The sequence below is a fragment of the Myotis daubentonii genome, chromosome 5, assembly GCF_963259705.1.
Source record: "Myotis daubentonii chromosome 5, mMyoDau2.1, whole genome shotgun sequence".
Classification (NCBI taxonomy): domain Eukaryota; kingdom Metazoa; phylum Chordata; class Mammalia; order Chiroptera; family Vespertilionidae; genus Myotis; species Myotis daubentonii.
Window position 1 is genome coordinate 84968403 of NC_081844.1, and position 19629 is coordinate 84988031.

At 40.3% G+C, this 19629-nt stretch overlaps 1 protein-coding gene across 7 annotated transcripts in view; it reads left to right on the forward strand.

Annotated features, from left to right (window-relative positions):
* The window catches only part of ARHGAP26 (Rho GTPase activating protein 26), a 426945-nt gene that overhangs the window by 309097 nt on the left and 98219 nt on the right, over positions 1–19629 (forward strand). For all 7 annotated transcript variants that reach the window (XR_009453085.1, XM_059698750.1, XM_059698747.1 and 4 more), the window contains exon 18: positions 6809–6968. Coding sequence is in view for 6 of the 7 variants with exons in the window: in XM_059698750.1 (XP_059554733.1) it covers positions 6809–6968 (160 nt within the window). In the remaining variant the exon portion in view is untranslated. The remainder of the gene's footprint in view (positions 1–6808; positions 6969–19629) is intronic.

Consider the following 19629-nt stretch of genomic DNA (forward strand, 5'->3'; position numbering starts at 1 on the left):
AAATCAATAAAAATATATTTTTTAAAAATAGCTGTCATTTATTAAGCCATTGTTTCATGCCAAAAAGTTTACTCACCTAATCTTACTTAACACTTGTAAATCAGGAGCAATACTAACTACCTCATAAAGGTAGTTTAATATTGCTCCTGATTTACAAGTGAAGAAATGGGGTTAGAGATGCCAAGTGACTTAACTACTCTTGTTACCCAGCTAGGAATATCTATTTAATTCTAACCACTGTGTTATATTATCTCTCTTAGCCCCTTCTCCGCTCCCCTAAACCTCCACATATTTGTAAACTGGAGACAGTTTTTTTTGTTCTGTACACCTAGAATAGTGCTTTTCAAAGTAGTGGGTTGTGAAATCAATTTATTAGGTTAAAAAGGGTAGAAAATATCAGAATTTATCACATTTACTGTTCCTAAAACTTTGGTGTGGTGTGTGACTGTGTGTGTGTGTGTGTGTGTGTGTGTGTGTGTGTACTAGTATGTATGTATGGATGTATGTTACATGGGAAAATATATTTTATGAGAAAAAATATTACATGGGAAAATAATTTCCAACCATGAGTCATTGTCAGAAAGTTTGAGAGCTACTGTTCTCAAGAGTTTGAGCTACTGGACAAGAGTTTTTTGAGGTCAAATAAATGTAAAATATTGTTGCAAAGCTCCTTGTAAACTCTAAAATACCCTGGAAGTCTAACTTATCATTCTTATTTAACACTGGGAACTGACACAAACAGATCAGGCATGGCAGATAAGTGTTGCTATGCTGTTCCTCCACCCATTTCATTCATTGCAGATAGTGCTAATCTGTCACCACACCTGTGTCCAGTGGAACCAGGACTCACCTTTGACATACCTCATCAGAGCGCTCCAGGGCTTAACATGAAAAGATTTGTAAACCCAGCAATAGGCTTATGATTGCTGGAGTATACCAGGACCAGGCTGTGGCTATTAAGTACTGCTTAGAGTTTACCAAGCTCTGGCTCTCATTTACTGCTAGGAAAACAGATGCCATTCCTATGACAGCATGGGGGTCTCTGCATTACAAGCCCAGAAGGGTTTGGCTACTGTCTACTCCCCTCATAACACTCTCCACCATCATCCATCATCCTCATCTGGAAGCAATTTACCTCCCTTTGCCTCTCAAAGGACATCAGTTACATCCAGAATCCTCATCCATTTTCCCTGGAAAAAAAGGGTGGCAAGAGGCCCTTCTTGCCAAAGCCACTTTCTTGGGACCTGCTTTTTCCTCATTAATTGCAATTCCTGAGGGAACTGCAGGGAACATGGGGTGCAAATTACCCAACAAGATTCATGAAGGCATGTCCCTCCGGTGATGTACTGCTTCGCAGCTGATACAGCAAACTCTTATTGGTCACAAAAGGAGCTGGGTTTCACCCAGGTTAAAATAGAATGGAAACTATTTCTCTGCAAACTGCAAAGGAAGCCTTTGGCATTGGCAGCTCTCTCAGAAGGCACCACAAAGGGATCCATGTGGGCCTAGGGATCTAAAAGACATGTCAAAGACTCCTTCAATGGAATGTGCAAGGCACAAAAAACTTTTGCATGTCGATTTTAGGTCAAGACTCAACATGACATTCTCGACTGTGGGAGAAAGTACTCAAGCAGCTCAATTACCAGCCCAGAAAGCAGGCTCTCAGTGTTTTATAGACCTTGCTAATGAATGAGTCCCGTGGCCTCTGCTGGACCGGGCTTCTCAGTCCTCTGCCAGCCTGCCTCCCACACCTCTGCACATTTGTCAAGCTGTAATGGATGCCTGGTGCCAACAGAGGCTGAGGTCTAGGCCTTTCTGTCTGGGCTACATAGAGATCTCAAGCCATTAGTAATTCAATCTGGAGTAATGAACATAGCCATACCAATTTGTGAGTAGTAATAATCAAGTGACAGATCAATTCATTATGTCACTGTACCAAAAGATATGCTAGTCATAAAAAGTACAGCTTCGGCCCCCCCAAAGTTTCATAAAACTTAGATCAATGTGTTTTTAAGTTCTAAAATAAAATGGATCATTAAAAAGGAAATGAATTATGTTGGGTAGCCTCAAGCCTATTTATATTCAGACTTGCTTATCCAGAATTACTGTGCCTTTCTTTCCAAATGTCTTTGGGCATTGAGGCCTGCACATCTGAGTAATTGCTACTTATTAATTAAACCTGAGAAATGGAACACAGCTCCAGGCTTTGAAAGGGGGGGGGTTGGGACAGTTGAAATACATTCTCCCCAAAATCATCAGTAATAATTTGAGTTTTTATGAGTAAATAGCTGCCTTGAGAATAATTGTTTTATGTCTACTGAGAAGCTTCCATCATCTTTTAACACCTCAGTGAACATTGTTGTGCTTCTCCTGGGCCAGGCATTGTGCTTAGCACAGGTGGTGCCACCTAAAATAAGCACAGTCTCTATCCTAAGACAGCAGTAGAGACATCAATAACATGTAATAAATACAGGATTGTGACAACACTTCTGCCTTCACTGAGGGGTGAAAGATTAAGGAAATACTAGACAGAGACTGCATCAAAAAATAAAATAAAATACCTAGAAATACATTTAACCAAGGATGTAAAAGACCTGTACTCTGAAAATTGTAAGACATTGAAGAAAAAAAAAATGGAAGAAGATACAAATAACTGAAGCATATGCCACTCATGGATAGGATGGATTAACATCATTAAAATGTCCATACCCAAAGCAATATATAGAGTCAATGAAATTCCTATCAAGATATCAATGGTGTATTTCACAGAACTAGGACAAATATTCCAAAAATTTATATGGAACCACAAAAGACCGCCACATAGCCACAGCAATCTTGGGAAAGAAGAACAAAGTTGGAGGAATCATACTACCTGATATCAAACTATACTACAAGGCAATAGGAATAGAAGCATCATGGTACTGGCATAAAAACAGACATATGATCAATGGAACAGAGTAGAGAGTCTAGAAATAAACCCATGCCTTTATCTTCAATTAATATTTGACAAAGATGGCAAAAGTATACAATGGATGTAGATAACCTATTCAACAAGTGGTGTTGGGAAAATTGGACAGATCCATGCAAACAAAATGAAAGTAGACCACCTTCTTGGACCATACACAAGAATAAACTAAAAATGGATTAAAGATTTAAATCTTAGATTCAAAACTATAAAAACCCTAGAAGAAAATATAGGCAGTAAAATCTTGGACATTTCTTGTAGCAGTGTTTTTTGTTTTGTTTTGTTTCTGATATATAGCCTTGGGAGAGAAACAAAAGAAAAAAAACAAATGGGACTGTATCAAACTAAAAAGTTTTTGCACAGCAAAGGAAACCATCAACAACATGAAAAGATAATCCACTGAATGGGAGAACATATTTGCCAATGACACATCTGATAAAGGGTTAATATCCAAAATTTATAAAGAACTTATACAATTCAACACCAAAAAACAAAACAAAACACAAAAACAATCCAGTTTAAAAATGGGTAAAGGATCTGCATAGACACTTCTCCAGATATGACATACAGATGGCCATAGACATGTGAAAAGATGCTTGATGTCAGTAAACATCAGAGAGATGCAAATAAAACCACATGAGATATCACCTCACACCTGTTAGAAGGGCTGTCATCAATACATCAATAAACAAATGTTGGCCAGGATGTGGAGAAAAGGGAACCCTTATGCACTGTTGGTGGAAATACAGATTGGTGCAGCCACTAAGGAAAGCAGAATGAAGTTACTTCAAAAAATTAAAAATTGTACTGCCTATGACCCAGCAATTCCACATGTGGAAATGTATTTGAAGAAACTCGAAACATGAATTTGAAAGAATATATGCACCCCGGTGTTCCTTGCAGCATTATTTACAATAGTCCAAATGTCCATCATAAGATAAACTATGGTACCTTTATACCAGCGGTTCTCAACCTGTGGGTCGCGACCCCTTTGGCGATCGAACGACCCTTTCACAGGGGTCGCCTAAGACCATCCTGGATATCAAATATTTATATTACGATTCATAACAGTAGCAACATTACAGTTATGAAGTAGCAACAAAAATAATTTTATGGTTGGGTCACAACATGAGGAACTGTATTTAAAGGGCCGGAAGGTTGAGAACCAGTGCTTTATACAATGGAATACTACTCGGCCATAAAGAAGAAGGGAACTTACCCTTTGCGACAGCATGGATGGACCTGGAGAACATTATGCTAAGTGAAATATGCCAGTCCGAGAAAGACAAGTATCCATATGATTTCACTCATATGTGGAATCAAATAAACAAAATAAACTAACAAACCGAATAGAAGCAGACTTGTAGATAGGTAAGAGTTTGACAGCTGTCAGAGGGAAGAGGAGTTGTGGTGCAGATGAAAAAGATGACGGCATTAAGCCAAAGAGAAAAAACCCAACCCATAGATACAGACAACAGTATGGTGATTACCAGAGGGAAATAGGATTGAGAGGAGGTAGAAGAGAGTATGGGGAGATAAATGGTGAAGGAAGGAGACTTGACTTGGGGTGGTGAACACATAATATAATATACAGATGATGTATTATAGAATTGTATACCTGAAACCTATATAACTTTATTAACTAATGCCACCCCAATAAATTTAATTAAAATTAAGGGGGGGGGGAACCCGATGAGGAACCCAAAGCTTGGACATACTGCGTCACTTGCCCAGACACCCAGAGCTGGAAAGTGGCAGAGGTGACTTGGGAAAAAGTATACTATTTCTTAAGTTTGGCCTTCATATTCCAAACAGTGGAACCCACTATCAACACTCAAATAATAGAAGCATTGCTAAACACATTACACATTACATACACTTTGTCATTGTGTTCTCTCCCTACAATCCAAGGAGGTGTGAGGCCATTGCAGCTTTCAGCAGAGGAATGATGTAAATAGAGCTGACTTCTGGACAGTGCCTAGTGGTAGCAGGCAAGATAAAGCAGAACCTAGAAATTCTAGCTAGGGAGCCTAGTTATGAGGCTATTGCCTGAGTTGGAGTGCTGGGAAGCATGGTGGTGAAGAATGATCATCATCCAAACCATGTATTTTTATATTTGGTCTGCAATTTAAAAGTGCCTTCATACATATATAACTTGTTGATTCATTTGCACAAAGGACTTTTGTGACAAGAGGGGTAGGTCTATTGACTTAACTCCTTTGGGAGGGGAACTATAAGGGCATGGAATTCACTTCTGCACCCAGGAGCTGATGTTGAAAGCAATGGTCATTACTGCAGCTTTTAAATATGCATACTTGCTGATGGACTGAGGCACAGAAGCAAAGTCTTTTCCCCCCTTGCCAGGTAAGAACTTGACCATCTGCATTAAGGCTTTCAGACAAGAAATGTGATGCAGTTCTGGGTAGAATAGAAAACTTCAGGAACACAAAGAATGTTTGTAAAATATTCTTATGTAGACCAGGATATGAGTGGCAAATCTCCTTGCTGCAGGTGTTGCTGAGCAATCAAAAAGCAGCTTATATTTCTAATTGAGTTGTTCATAGACTTGACCCCTCTCCCCGCCATGACCCTTTCAGAGGTGGAAGTTTTTAGGAAATTACTTTCAGCCCTAGAAAAGTATAGCAAAGTACACATCTGCTGATAAAATTGGTTGAGTTACTATTTCAGTAAAGGCTCAGTTTCAAAACCTACACTTAGGTCAGTAGAACAGTTTTTTCTCCCACAAAATAGAAGTATACAAGCGAAACAGTGCCGGCATTTACAGAATTGTGTTAAAAAAAAAAAAAAAAAAACACTCACTATAAATAGCCCTGAATGCTATGGAGGTATGTCTGTGCAAACTGACTTCTCTGCCCAATTTCCCTCTCGTTTCTCATAATGAATAGTTTCCTTCTTCTAACAGGTGATTTAGAGAAGCCTCTAATATTTCTTAACAATAGTGAATGGCTTTAACTTTTGACTTACTTGTCGCTTATAGGTAATTTATATATTTTTATACTCAGGGCTAGCAAATGGACAATTAAGTTTTATGGCTAGGTAATGGTGGCCTAGTTGTGGAGTGCAGATACATGTTTTGTGTAGCTGCTTATCCAAAAATATGCGTATGTGTTTAGCAAATTACTCAGACCCAGCTACTGTTGACCCTGTGTATTCCTTACCCTTTGAGTATAAATGACAATATAAACACAGCCATATACATAGATCTACAGTAGGGGTTTTTTTTTTTATCCTGTTTATTCCACATGTTTCATTTAATATAAGCCACATGTTTCATGGGATGGGGCTTTAATACTCTGAGCCTAAAGTGCTTAATTTCCTGACTTCTTTTTGAGTATCCAGAGCTGCCCATTTTGAAAATTACGTCTATTTTGTGCCTATGTTTGCAAATGTATTAAAACCATCAAGAGTTTTTATATTTGTGCTAGAGAAAATGCTACTGATCACAGTGGTTTAAGCAGCAGCCAAGTATAGAAATTGTAACTAAGTGGAATTAGCAGGTACCTGGATTTGCAGAACAGTGATTTGGATGTACAAAGGTTCATATTTTGGAAGGCAGCTGCTTTGGTCGGTTGGTTGTTTAGGCAAAATGGAAATGATAATATGAAATAGCTAAATAACATGGATACTGAAGATTTCTGAAGCTCTGATAGATGAAACTATGAGTTGAGAAGTCTGTCTTTGAATTCCAAAGATATCAGGAGGTATCCCAAGGTCTGGTTTCTTCTAGATGAGAAGTTGAAAAATAGGAAAGGTAGAGGGAAGTCAGCTGTTTGTTTGTATATTATTTCTCTCATCTGTGCCTTTTCTTTTCCTTTTTCCCAGTGTTGCTAACAACCACAAGCAAAATTTGATGACAGTGGCAAACCTTGGTGTGGTGTTTGGACCCACCCTGCTTCGGCCTCAGGAAGAAACAGTAGCCGCCATCATGGATATCAAATTTCAGAACATTGTCATTGAGATCCTGATCGAAAACCATGATAAGGTGATATAAGTATAATTGGGCACTGAAGAATTTGCCTTGGGGGAGGCTGAGTTGGAACTGGCATTCCGAGTTGACTGGTGTTCACATTGCTAATGAGAACTGTGATGATGATGAAGTTGCTGGTAGTGGCAGTGATGGCAGCAATGATAATCTCAGGATGGCAGCTGCAACAACAGTAGTTATGGTGGCGACAGCATTTATCCTATAGTGGGAACTGTGCTGAGTCCTTTACATATGTTGCTTTTTTATCCTTACAACAATCCAATGAAGAAGGTGCTAGTCTAAGTCTCATTTTGAAGATTTCCTTTGCCCATTTTTTTTTACTTGGTTGTCCTCATATGAGTTTATAATAGTTACTATAAGTGACATTAAACTATTTTCATTAGTGTTGCAAATATTTTTCCTAATCTGAAGTTTGCCTTTCAGTTATATAAATGGTGTATTATTTCTATATATGTGTATGCATGTTTGTGTGCGTGTGTGTGTGTGTGTGTGTGTGTGTGCATGCGTGTGTGTGGTCTGTCTTTTCCTTTAGGACATTTTGATCTTTCTTAAGAAGACCTCCCTCACTCCACAGAGTTGTCCTCATAACACTGGGGCAGGGGCATGATGCTTCACTCATCTGTCCCACCCCAGCTACACATGGCAGATCCCTAGGTAGCTTCTCAGAAGCTGCAGGGTCCCCTGGGGCACCATTTGACAGCCACAGCTCTGGTGTCAAATAAAAAATGTGCTCCTTCTAAGTAAATCTTTACCTAGAATGGTGAATTAATTTTGCTAGATAACCTGCCAAATAAATCGAGACCACTCACCACCACCTACACTAATAACACTCTAACGTTAGCGACCATCATCTCGTGTCTGGATTTTTATTAGAGCCTCCCTCGTTTGCTTCCCTCCTCTTACCCTTGGCTTGTCTATTCTGATATCAGCCACCAGAGTGAGATTTGTTTAAATTTAAGTCAAATCAAATCAGTTGTCTGCTAAGAGCCCTTTAGGGGCTTTCCATGTCACTGAGTGAAAGCTAGAGCCCTTACAAGAGCCTGGAAGGTCCCACATGGTCTCTGCTTTCCCTGCTGTTACTGCCTCATCTCATTTCCTACCTGGGCTGCCTTGCTGTTCCCCACACCCGGCACCCCCTCCTAACGTAAGGCCTTTGCAGTTGCTATTTCCAGGCCCGAAACACTCTTCCTTCATATAACTACACAGCATGTTTCCTCACCTCTTTCAAGCCTTCTAAGTGAGTCCCATCTAGATTTCTGTATTTAAAATTGCAAGCAGTCCCAGCCTCACTCACTTCTTCCCCTTGATCCTAATTTCTCTCTCTTTCTCCATAGCACCTACCACTTCCTAGCATACTGTATAATTTACTTACTGATTTGATCTGTTGCCTTTGCGACCTCCACGAGAATGTATGCTTCATGAAAGCAGAAACTATTGTCAGTTTTGTTCACTGCTTGGTTCCCAGGTTCTCAGTAGGCACTCAGCGCATATATTGTGAATGGGCTCTTATGGTAGCTGGCCTCCAAATAGTTCTCAGCGACCCTGGTCTCCTGATATTCACTCCATTGTGTAGTCCCCTTCAAGGGGAATAAGAGATTCCAATATTGATCCCAGTGTGATCAATAGGAATAGTGATCCCAATGTGATCAGTAAGGTTTTGCAAAAGTAATGGAGTGTGACTTTGGAGACTAGTCATAAAAGACCTTGTAACATTTGCCTTGGTTTCTGGACGGGCTCACTGAGCGGGAAGCAAGCTACTGTGTTGTAAAGGCAGTCCCACAGCCCTGTGGGGAGGAAACCGGCTTCCTGCCAGCAACCAGACCAACTTGCCAGACACGTGAGTGAGCTACTTTAGGAGTGGATCCTGCAACCCAGATCAAACCTTCAGATGATGCAGCCCTGACTGACATCTTCAGGGCAACCTCGTAAGAGACCCTGAGTCAGAACTACCGTGCTAAGCCTCTCCTGAGTTCTTAACCCACAGAAGCAGGGAGTAAGTAGGTTTTAAGCAACTTATGACGTTTTTTGGTCATAAGTTGTTATAGAGCATTAATAACTACTAAAGAACCTCTGATGTAAACTTTCACAAGTAGCGAGGGTATTCTGCAAAGTTGTGTAAGCAGCATGGCCTCCCTCTCCCATGGTTAATAAAGAGATACAGAAATCAAATGACTTTTTTGAAGAGATTATCTTCTTTTTATCCAAAATTTTGGGCCTCCTTCCAACCACCTCCTTCAAATATAATAAATCAGGTATGGGAGAAGTTTGTTATGTCTGATAAAAATGAACTTGTATAGAGGGGAGATAATCGAACTGCAGTTAATAATATGGTTTCTAAAGACAAAGCACTTGGATTAAAATATGCTACCTCTTACTCGCCGTGTGACCTTGAACAAATATGCTTCCTCTTACTCCTGTGCTTAACCTCTCTAGGCTTATTTTAAAAAATACTTTCAGTATAGTCTAACTGCTGTAACAAACAACCCCAAAATATCAGTAAAAGTTGATCTCTTGCTCACATAGAAGTTCACTGCAGGCATCTTGTATAGTGAGTTGATTCAGTAACCCAGGTTCCTCCCATCGTGTAGCTCTGCCTCTGCTCTGCAGATCACTGCAATAGACAGCTGGGGGAAGCATGAGAGAACATAGGAGATTGGGTAAGTTTATATGGGCCAAGCCTAGATGATGCTTTCCATATTTTCTTCTACATTCTATTGGCCAGAATTCACATGGCCACATCTAATTGCAAGGGAGGCTGGGAAAGCAGCCCAACCATATACTCAGAGAAGAGGGAAGCAAGTTTGGTAACCATCTAGCTAGTGTGCCACAGTCCTTCCATTGGTTTGTCCTGAGGATTAAATAAGATGATTTATTAAAGGATTTAACCAAGAATCTGGTGGGTAGTAAGGTCCAGTAGGTATAAACCATTGTTTTTAGCAGTCTCAATAGAATTCTCTGAAAATAGAGCTCAAGTCCATCCCTGGATGTCACATGTGCCCTTCTCCCAAAATAGTGCATTTTATAACTTAATCTTTTCTTAAATAAAATAATATTAAATGGTAAGGAGTAAGCAATTTGATTATGTTTCATGTCCCTAAAAGGAAAAAAAAAAAGCTTATAGCAGGAAGTATCTCATGGTGTTTGAACTGTAGCTGTTTTTTAGAGTCCTTAGGCCTTCAAACCAGAAAACATATTTGAAAGCACGACAGAAAAAAGCACCGGATACTGCTAATAACAATATTGAAACTTGTGTAGACAAGCAGCTATCCTGCCTTGAGCACAAAATCTAGAAATAGAAATGAAATGTGAAATGCATGGCCAGACCTGCAAGTATATGGGCAAGACCTGGTGAGGAGACTCATCTAGTTGGCTGAATTGTACATTTTGTGACTCTCTGCTGTGGACTTGAGAGGTGCATTTTAAGAGGATCGCAGTGCTTAGTTCTATGTTCTTTTGCATCAGTTAAGCCAGAGAGTGGGATGAGTCACAGTGAGGTCCATGTTCCTGTGGGAGCTGATGAAGGAGTGTGAGGGAGAACATTCCTGGGTGAAGGCTGTACCAAGTGTATGTGCCCAGTCCTGAGGGAGCTAATATACGCCCTTAATAGAGGTTTTTACTTTCAGACCCATAATGTATATATGCTTTATTCCAGGGAGAACATCCTTAATATTCATCAGGTTTGCCTTCCTGGTAAAAACAACTTAGAGTAAGGCAGCTTGGCTCCTTTTTAAATGTAGCTTCAGGCCTGGTATGGTATAAAGTGAGCAGCAGCTGCCTTGGCCTCCTTTGGAAGCCTGTGATGTTTACCTCACAGGAATCCTAAGCATCCATGGCCATACTCTGGCCTCTGACTTTCAGGAGACAAGGCTTTGAATCTCCTGCCAATAAAACTGAACTTCAGCCATCAAATCCAGAGAATTTTTATGTTCTTCTATGAACATTGTCAGAGACTTTAATTTATATAAAATTAATACCATTTAAATTTTAGATAACAATATTTAATAAGCATTCCCTTGGCCTTGGCCATAACATACATTCACAAAGGTTCTGGAGTGACTAATTTTCCAACCGTAGTGTCAGAAGTTGGCCAAAATCCTGAAACCACACTTGAAGAAATGCTTTTCAACAGCACTTTTTCATCCCTTCCCCCAACAAGAAGCGTATGATAGCATATGCCCTCTTGCTTGAAACAAGCCCTAATACAGATATGAAGTGATATCCGCCATAGTTACTGGCATAGTATTCTCTCATTTAGTAAGACTAGTTTACATACAGTATTTGCTTTTGTGCCTTGGAATAAAATTGGGAGGGATCCAAGAATAAGTAGAAAACAGTAGTGAAAGAGAATGTAGAAACCCAGACATGTAGGCACGGGAGAGGGAGATGGAGAGGGAGAGAATTATAAGATGCCTATTTCAGTTGTCCATCGCTACGTAACAAATCATGTCCAAGACTGTGACTTAAAACAGTAGTGATTTTTTCTCCCCCTGACAATTCTGAGAGGGCTTAGGTGTGCCATGTGGTGTCGGCTGGGATTGTTTGACTGAGACTAGAGATCCAGGATGCCTTACTCCACATGTCCGGGACCTTGGCAGTGGCTATTGGCTGGGACATCTTGATTCTCCTTCACAGACAGAGCCTCTCTTCTCCCCGTGTGATCTCTCATTGTGCAGTAGTCTAGGCCAAACTTCCAAGAGAGCAAACAAACACAGAAGGGGCAAGGCTTATCAAAGCCTGAGCCTAGAACAGAGTGTTACTTCAGTCACTTTGACATTTTAAAAAGAGGGCCAGGGGATACATGCTAGCTAGAAAATTCAGATTATTTACTCGCTAAAATATTTTTTTAAGAGAAGGAAAAGGGCTTGTATTTTAACAACTAAAGCATATAGTATTCTCTTTCCCTCCCTCCATCCCTCCTTCCCACTTTACTCTCCCCTCTTGTTTACGAAGGACTAACACTGGACATTTAGCTCCAAGGGTTAGAAATGAGGATGTGCCTAGGATGAGTTATGTTGTCACTGGCACATCCTATACATCTTCCAGACAGCACATGCTCTGTGTCCAGAAACATCCCCTGCTGAGCATGTCTTTTCACAGAGAACCCACCTGCATCTCCTTCCTTGGAGCCTTATTGATGTGTTTCACACAGACCTTCAGTGAGGTCACATTCAGCACACTAACTACATGCCCTGTCAGCAGTGCTCAGAAATCATCCTTCACCTCCCCAACTGACCAGGCAAGGGGTGCAATATATGGAACAATTGTAGGAAATACTAGTAAATGCCCCAGTGTAAGCAGAGGCACAGAGGAAAAAGCCAGGAGATAGGACATTATATTTGGGGCTCATGATGCTTTTTCTTTTTGCATGTTGGTAGTACATCCTGATTTATTTACTTAGTTGAAGGTAATGGATATTTTTAATATACACAGACTAGAAGTAATACTATTCATGACAGTAATGGCTAACTTTTACTGATAGCTTATTGTTCTCAAGATATTGTGCTAAGCAGCTTTATATCCATATCATTTCATTTTCATAGCAACACTATAAAGTCAATATTTTTATCTCTATTTTACAAATTGTGAACCTGAAGTACAGAGAGTTTAAAGAACAGCTTGTTAGGAGAGGAACAAGGAACTGCTTTAACAGGCCAAGCTATTAAAATCTATTTTAGTTCATCTCTACTTAATACAATAAATGTTTATTGAACATCCACTCTTGGTCAAATATAAATAAGATGAAACCTTTTTCTCCAAGGGTCTCATGTTTTATCAGGGTATAACTAGCCATAATACAGGGTGCTAAGTGACATTCAGTAAGATGAATAAAGTATATGGCACCCTGAGGAGAAATATTTAATTCTGCTTGTGTGGACTCTGACACACAAAAAGACATTTTCTAGGCAGAGAAAGAGTGGCCACAGGAACCGTCCTGAGGAACATTAGTCAGTTAATCAACATGCATCAGTTTGTGTGTATTAAAACGATGTGGCTATGAAAGAACTGTAGGTTATATGTTAACAAGGAGTGGGAGGTAATGCCAGGCAGCTGGATTTAGCCGTTTGTCAAGGATCTTGAAAGCTAGGAAGTGGGAGCCTGAAAAATGAGAGCTGTCAGAGGCTTCCAAGTAGAGGAGATGATTACATCAGCATTTTAGAAAGACATCCTAGGGATCTGAACAGATCGGCTCTGATCCTTGAGATCAAAATCACTCCTTGACTCAATAAATAGCAAACAATACAGTTGACCATACTGTTGTAAACTTGTGGCTATATATAAAATGCCTTACTCAGAGAGTATGACCTTTGACCTATAGCCTTTACTTAATTTAGGGCAGAGGTAGATCCGAATGGTTCTCCTGGCAGACTTCCCAAAGGAAAATACCAGGTCATGGCATCATTTCCCATCAGTGACTCCTATCTGGGACTGTACTTGGATTATATGAGAGCTCTTTACTGTTGGTCAGGATTCAGAGTTGAAAGTTCAAAGTGCAAAGATTTTGGCTGTTTCCATGCTTGTTTTAAGGTAATGATCAATCATTGAAAATTTCTCTTTCTGTATGGACAACTTTGTCTTAAAAAATCAAGTAGGCCAAATACTTGGACTTATAGTGGAAGTTACCAATATTTATATTCTTCTAGTTAAGATTTTAAAAAAAATATTGAATGCTATATTGCCCAATGTACCTAAAGCCCAGAAATGCTGCTATTTCTTGAAAGCTTTTCCTTTTATAATAGTAATCTTGCCAGGGATTCTGAAAAATTTAGATGTCTAGGAAGAATAAGAAAACAAATGGCCTCTTTTCAAAGTTTTGGTGAAACATGAAATCTCAGGTTAATATATGTGTGAATCTCTTACATCTTCCTGTTAAATTCCACCATATCATAGTACGATTGGACCCACTTGTTTTGTAACAATTCACAAAACTTCTTTTGACTGTGATACTCAAAAGGGTTTCTGCACATGAAGCAAGATACGGTATTCTTACGTGCCCACATACCATATGCTTCTATCAGTATGGTCCCTTTAATGCCTGTTGGTGTTTTACAAAATAAATTATCATGATCTTTTCCCAGTCTAACCCTTTGCTTTGGAAGGGCTAGGGTTGTTGATCTTTGAGCTGTTAATTCTTAGAAATGCCCAAAGATCAGTGCCCCTTTAAAACATGTTAACTTTTAATCTTATATATCAAGAAGACCTAACAACTATGGAACACCTCACTTAACACTTAGGATAAGCACCAAATCCTAAACAACCTTGCATTCCCAATCAAATGGTAGTATTTTTCAATGCAATTGTTGTGATAGAGTTGATTGGGGCCCACCAGACTTCCTTGATCTGTTGGCAGTACTGAAATCCATTTCACAAGTGCTGTAGTTTATGTACAAAATGTACATCAATTAATAAAATGCAATTAATTCGAACAATTTCTGGCAACCCACAACCCGGGTATGTGCCCCGACCGGGAATTAAACCCACCTTTTGGTGTAGGGGACCATGCTCTAACCAACTGATCCACACCAGCTAGGGCTTTACTTTTTTTAGTTTTTGTTGCCTTTTCTTCCATTGGTTTCTGAGTGAACTCTTTTTGGTCCTCACCGTGTTAGGTTTAGAGGTAATCTAGATTTACTTGTATGCTGGCCTGGAATGCTTCTGTCCTAGGCCTGTTTCCCTTTTTAAGTGTCAAGTGTTGTGCAAGTTGCTCTTCATGAATGTGATAAGGCTGTGCATTTGAGCATGTATGTTCCCTTCAATAAGCCCTAGATAACAGATCATTGTTTGAACTGTGAAGCTCCTTTAATGTTACTCAAATAAAGATGGAGTTTTGTTGTATTTTATCCTATTCTCTGTCAACAAAGATAACAGGACATAGAGTCTTTCTGGTGCTAGGGACAATCACAGCATCCCATGGATTACCCAGGCCATTAACCAAATGGCACTGGTTCCTTCTGAGGGATTTTTAATAAAACTCCCTGAAATTGTTGATCCTTCTGCCAAAATGCTGATATCAACAGGACATTGGACTTCCAACTGTCCCTAAAAACCCTCTGTGTAGCTGCAGCCTCTGCACTTGGCTTCTTAACTGTAGCAATAAGTGATCCCTGCTGAGACTGGCTTAGCTTCCAGAAGGAAGGCACTGGAGTTGTGGCTCTCGTGCCCGGCGCAGTTTCCCTCCACAATCTGTCATGAGAAAGAGCAGTGTGTGAGCCCTGCTCAGTAGGTCTAGCCCTCCACTCCCAAAGCAGACACTCCAGGTTAAACAAGCCCATGCTTATTATTACTCATTATTACTCGGGACCCCGATGCATCAGTGTCTCAAGAAAATGCCTAGTCTCTTCTCTCAGAGAAGCCTTTCTGTTTTGCTCTTTAATCCCAGGCCCCTGTCGTTGATTTATTGCCTCAGAACTACTTCGCAGTTATAGACCAAGAACTCTTCATCATGACCTAATTTTCCTCCCATAAAAATCACAGCACATAATAAAGAGTATGCCTCACACATTATAGGGAGGTTCTCATCCTTGTAAATTGCAGGGGCACGTGACGGATGGGATTAGAAGAGCTGTAAAATGTGTATGAGACATGTGGAGAACAAATTCCACAAATGTCAGTGGTCTACATTGTCAAGATGGGCTTGAGGGGGAGGCCTGTGAAATTTGAATGTTGTAGGCAACACAAGGGAAAAAGAACACCAAATTCTAACATTGCTGTAAGCAGTTACGATCGATGTTTTGCAAAGAGCAGTAATTAAATTTGCACTTATAAATTAAATCCTCATGTCCCGACTGCAAATAATTCATTGTTGAGTCTCCAGTTATTTCCCTACTTAGACTTTTTTATTGAATGCAATAATGTCTTTTTAACACTGAGCGTCAAATTGTGTTAGGCGCTTCAGTCCTCACCACAGTCCTGGGTTTTTATAGATGAGGCATCTGAAGGTCAGTTATGTAGCTTCCTCAAAGTCACAGAGCTAGTAAATGATAAAATGAGATCAGTCAGACACTAAAATCATGTGATCTTTTTTGTTTTGTCTTCTGTCTCTCAAAATAATAGTCGCTATAAAGACCACTAGTGGTTAAGATACACAAAGTCAAGCTAAGTCCATTCAGCTGTACTCATCTGTGTGACCTTGGACTAATCAGTTACTTTGAGTCTCAGTTTCCTCACCTACCAGATGGCAAGAATAATAGTACCTCCCTTGTAGGGTTGTTGTGAGTAAAATAATAAGATAACCCGTGTAAATAACTTAAGATGATAAGCACTCTAATGAATCTTGGTTCTTTTTATTATCTTTTATACCACCCTCGCCTCCTGCTGATCTCTGCCCAGTTCTGTGCTAAGCATTTTATGCGCATTATCATTTCAATTGCTCTGCAGGGCAGGTGTTAGATCCCCATTTTCAAGAGTTCCAAAGTTTGTCTAGCTCCAAAGCCTGTTTGCTTTCTCCCCATATAATGACTGCAGTTTCCTAGTCTGTGTTTTTTGTGGTGATGTGACAGTGATGATGAGGTCTTTGTAGCTGTGGTCGTTGCCCACTGAGTAGGCAGAACCAGGACTCAGCCCCAGTCAGTTTGATGCAGAGGCCCAGCCACACTTGGCCACTGTGCTGCAAGGCTTGGAATGTATGGTTCTGCTAATTCCGTATATAGGAAGCTTGAAATTGGGGTACTTGGAAGAGTTATTCAGAGTTGTATTTTTATTTTACAGTTGTATTCCCCAGTAGCTTCCAGAAGGCTTCCAGTCTTCCTTATAACTTATTTCTAAGGCATTCCTGAGTAAGTCAGAATTAGTTCGTACGTTTGGGCAGAATTAGCAAGGGCCTTGTGGCCTAGCACAACTCTCCCTCCCCTTTTGTGTTAACTTGGAAAGGCCCTGTGAAATGACTAGGTTGCTCCAGCCACGTGATAGAGCTTCATAAATCCATTTCTCATAGATGATATAAGCTTTCCCATCCATCACTCATTGGTACTGTTATGCTTCCCCAAAGAATGAAGGGAACTTCATTTCATTCTCTTGAAAGTATCTCTTCCTAACAAAATAGGATTGGAATAACCAACAAAATTGTGAATAAGTCAGTTTCCCATCAGAATTCCAACTGGAGCTTTTAGTACGGAGGCCACACTCTTGGCCTGGCTCGAAGGTGGCCAGACAAGAAGCAGCTTTTAAACAACTTCATGTATTCAAGTTTCAGGGTTAAATGAGCAACAGTAATTTGGGGAATGATTTCTCAGACTCTTTGATGAAGGTTCATGCCATCTGCTCTGATGTAGTCTGATTTACAAAATGCCCTTGCACTTGGGAAAACTTGTTACGATAGAGGTGATAGTCTGATGTCTGACCCTTTGCACCCTGCAGCATGCTCACTTGCACACCATTGCACTTGAGCCTGAGTATGGCCCTATCATCTGAGGCTAGGGCCTGGCTCACGGTGAAGAGAACTAGCCTTCAGGATGGTAACACTCCCCCCGTGAAAATCTCCTTGTGTATTCTAATATGCTCTTAGACCAGGGGTGAGGAACATCTGGCCCACGGGCTGCAGAAGGCCCGAGAAATCATTTGGTCTGGCCCTTCCAAGGCATTAGGGGTGAGTTAATTAAATGTGTGACCAAATATAGCAGGTTGATTTTCAAGTTGATAATTTTGTATGGTCCATAAATGATATTATAAATATCCAAATGGCCCTTGCCATAAAAAAGGTTCCCCACTCCTGACTTAGATGAAACAGCCAATGAAATATTATGTTCTCCTGTCTCACCCTGCATGGATGTGTATAAGCACAATTTTTCAGGCGTCTGTCTAAATCAGCCGTGGGCAAACTACGGCCCGTGGGCCAGATCCGGCCCGTTTGAAATTAATAAAACTAAACTAAAAAAAAAAAGACCGCACCCTTTTATGTAATGATGTTTACTTTGAATTTATATTAGTTCACACAAACACTCCATCCATGCTTTTGTTCCGGCCCTCCAGTCCAGTTTAAGAACCCATTGTGGCCCTCGAGTCAAAAAGTTTGCCCACCCCTGGTCTAAATCCACAGTCCTTCCTTACAATTTACTCTCCTTTGTTTCTCTAGCATTTACTACAGTTTTAGGAGAAGGCAAGTGCTCACATTTTTGGTTACAGTTGAAATTTAACTGTTCCCATTGTAGTTGATGGGGATCTCATTCTCAGTAACTTGTTAAGAAAAGAGAGACAAAGCCTGGGGGACACCAAGCATAACAGGACAGAGGCCTATCACTAAGTTTGAATTCATTTAAAATGTTTTTAGGTAGGAATTGCTGTATGTGCTGTACTTGAGGCCAGAGGCAGAAGGGTTCTAAGAGACACCATTATTTGTTGAAATACATCCTTGTGGGTTTGGAGCCTCTGGCCTCTATAGTCAGGACTGGCTAGAAAAGCTGAGCTGAAAGAATAATGACTGCTGAGGACATGGAAAGTGAAGGTGTTATTTACTTCATCCCCAGGTTCCTGCCCTGGCCTCTCCTCTCCTTAGCTGTGCTGGTCAGGAAATCTCTCATTGTGGAATGCTCAGCCTGTTTGCTGTGTTGAGTTGACCGGGCAGATGTGAACACTCATCTAAAGGAACAGTGTTTAAATATCAATGATAACGGTGAATGGGCAGGTTGTCACCCAGGAGCAGCCATGGTTCAGCTTATTTTGGGGATCAAAATAAAGGGAAGAGAAAGCTTCTTAGAGGTTGTGGTCCTTGAGCTCAACAACTACCATAGTTTCTCTTTTCTTCCCCTGCAGACACCCAAAAAGAGACTGGGGACATGTATAGCACTGGTACTTATTTTTAGGGATGCCAACTCCTCTGGAAGCCAAATGATCTCAGTTGTTTTTGCGTGAAGTCCCCTTCTCCCCTTACTCCCTTGCCCCAGTTGAACTTAGCTATGTTGTGATTCGGTTTATTTTGTTGAAAATTCAGTCCCCTGGGGAAAATATGATAATGCTGTTTTCAGACAGCTGTGTTTGGGAATGAGATGGACTGAACCAGCTGGCTGGCATCATTGGAGCCCAAGGACCTGCCAACCCATGGAGAGCAGCTGTTTGAGCTGAAATTCTTATCATTCTATGACTGCTTCCTATATTATCAGCTTCTTAGTTCTTCTAAATGCACACATGAAGGAGAGAAAGCCATGACAAAGACTCTGATATGTTTAGAGCCACCCATAGTTTAAGGGACTGGGCTGCCATCATCATCCTCTTATTATTCATGACTGTAGGAAAAGAGAAAATCCAGAAGGAGGCCAGCTCTAAAGAGGAAGTGACAATAATGAGAGGATTGATAAATATTGATTTAATATAGTCGCGGTGTTAGAAGATTGTTTAATGAAGGAGGAAAGGTCACAATGTAATGTTGAATGAAATGTATAGGATACAAAACAGTATAAAGAATATAATCATCATTATGGAAAAGTATTCTTTAACATTAAGTGAGATAACCAATACAAAGCACTTAACCTGGTGCCTGGCATGGCAAAGACTAAACAAATCACAGCTACTGGATGCAAACTTTAACCATCGGCAACATGTGCCTGGCATAAAGTAGATGCTTGAAAGATCTTTCTTGATTGCATGAATTAGTGCTGCTCTTATTATTTTATGCATTGAAAAATGAATCTGGAAATTCTAAGGACATGGGTTTCTATGTGGTCATCTG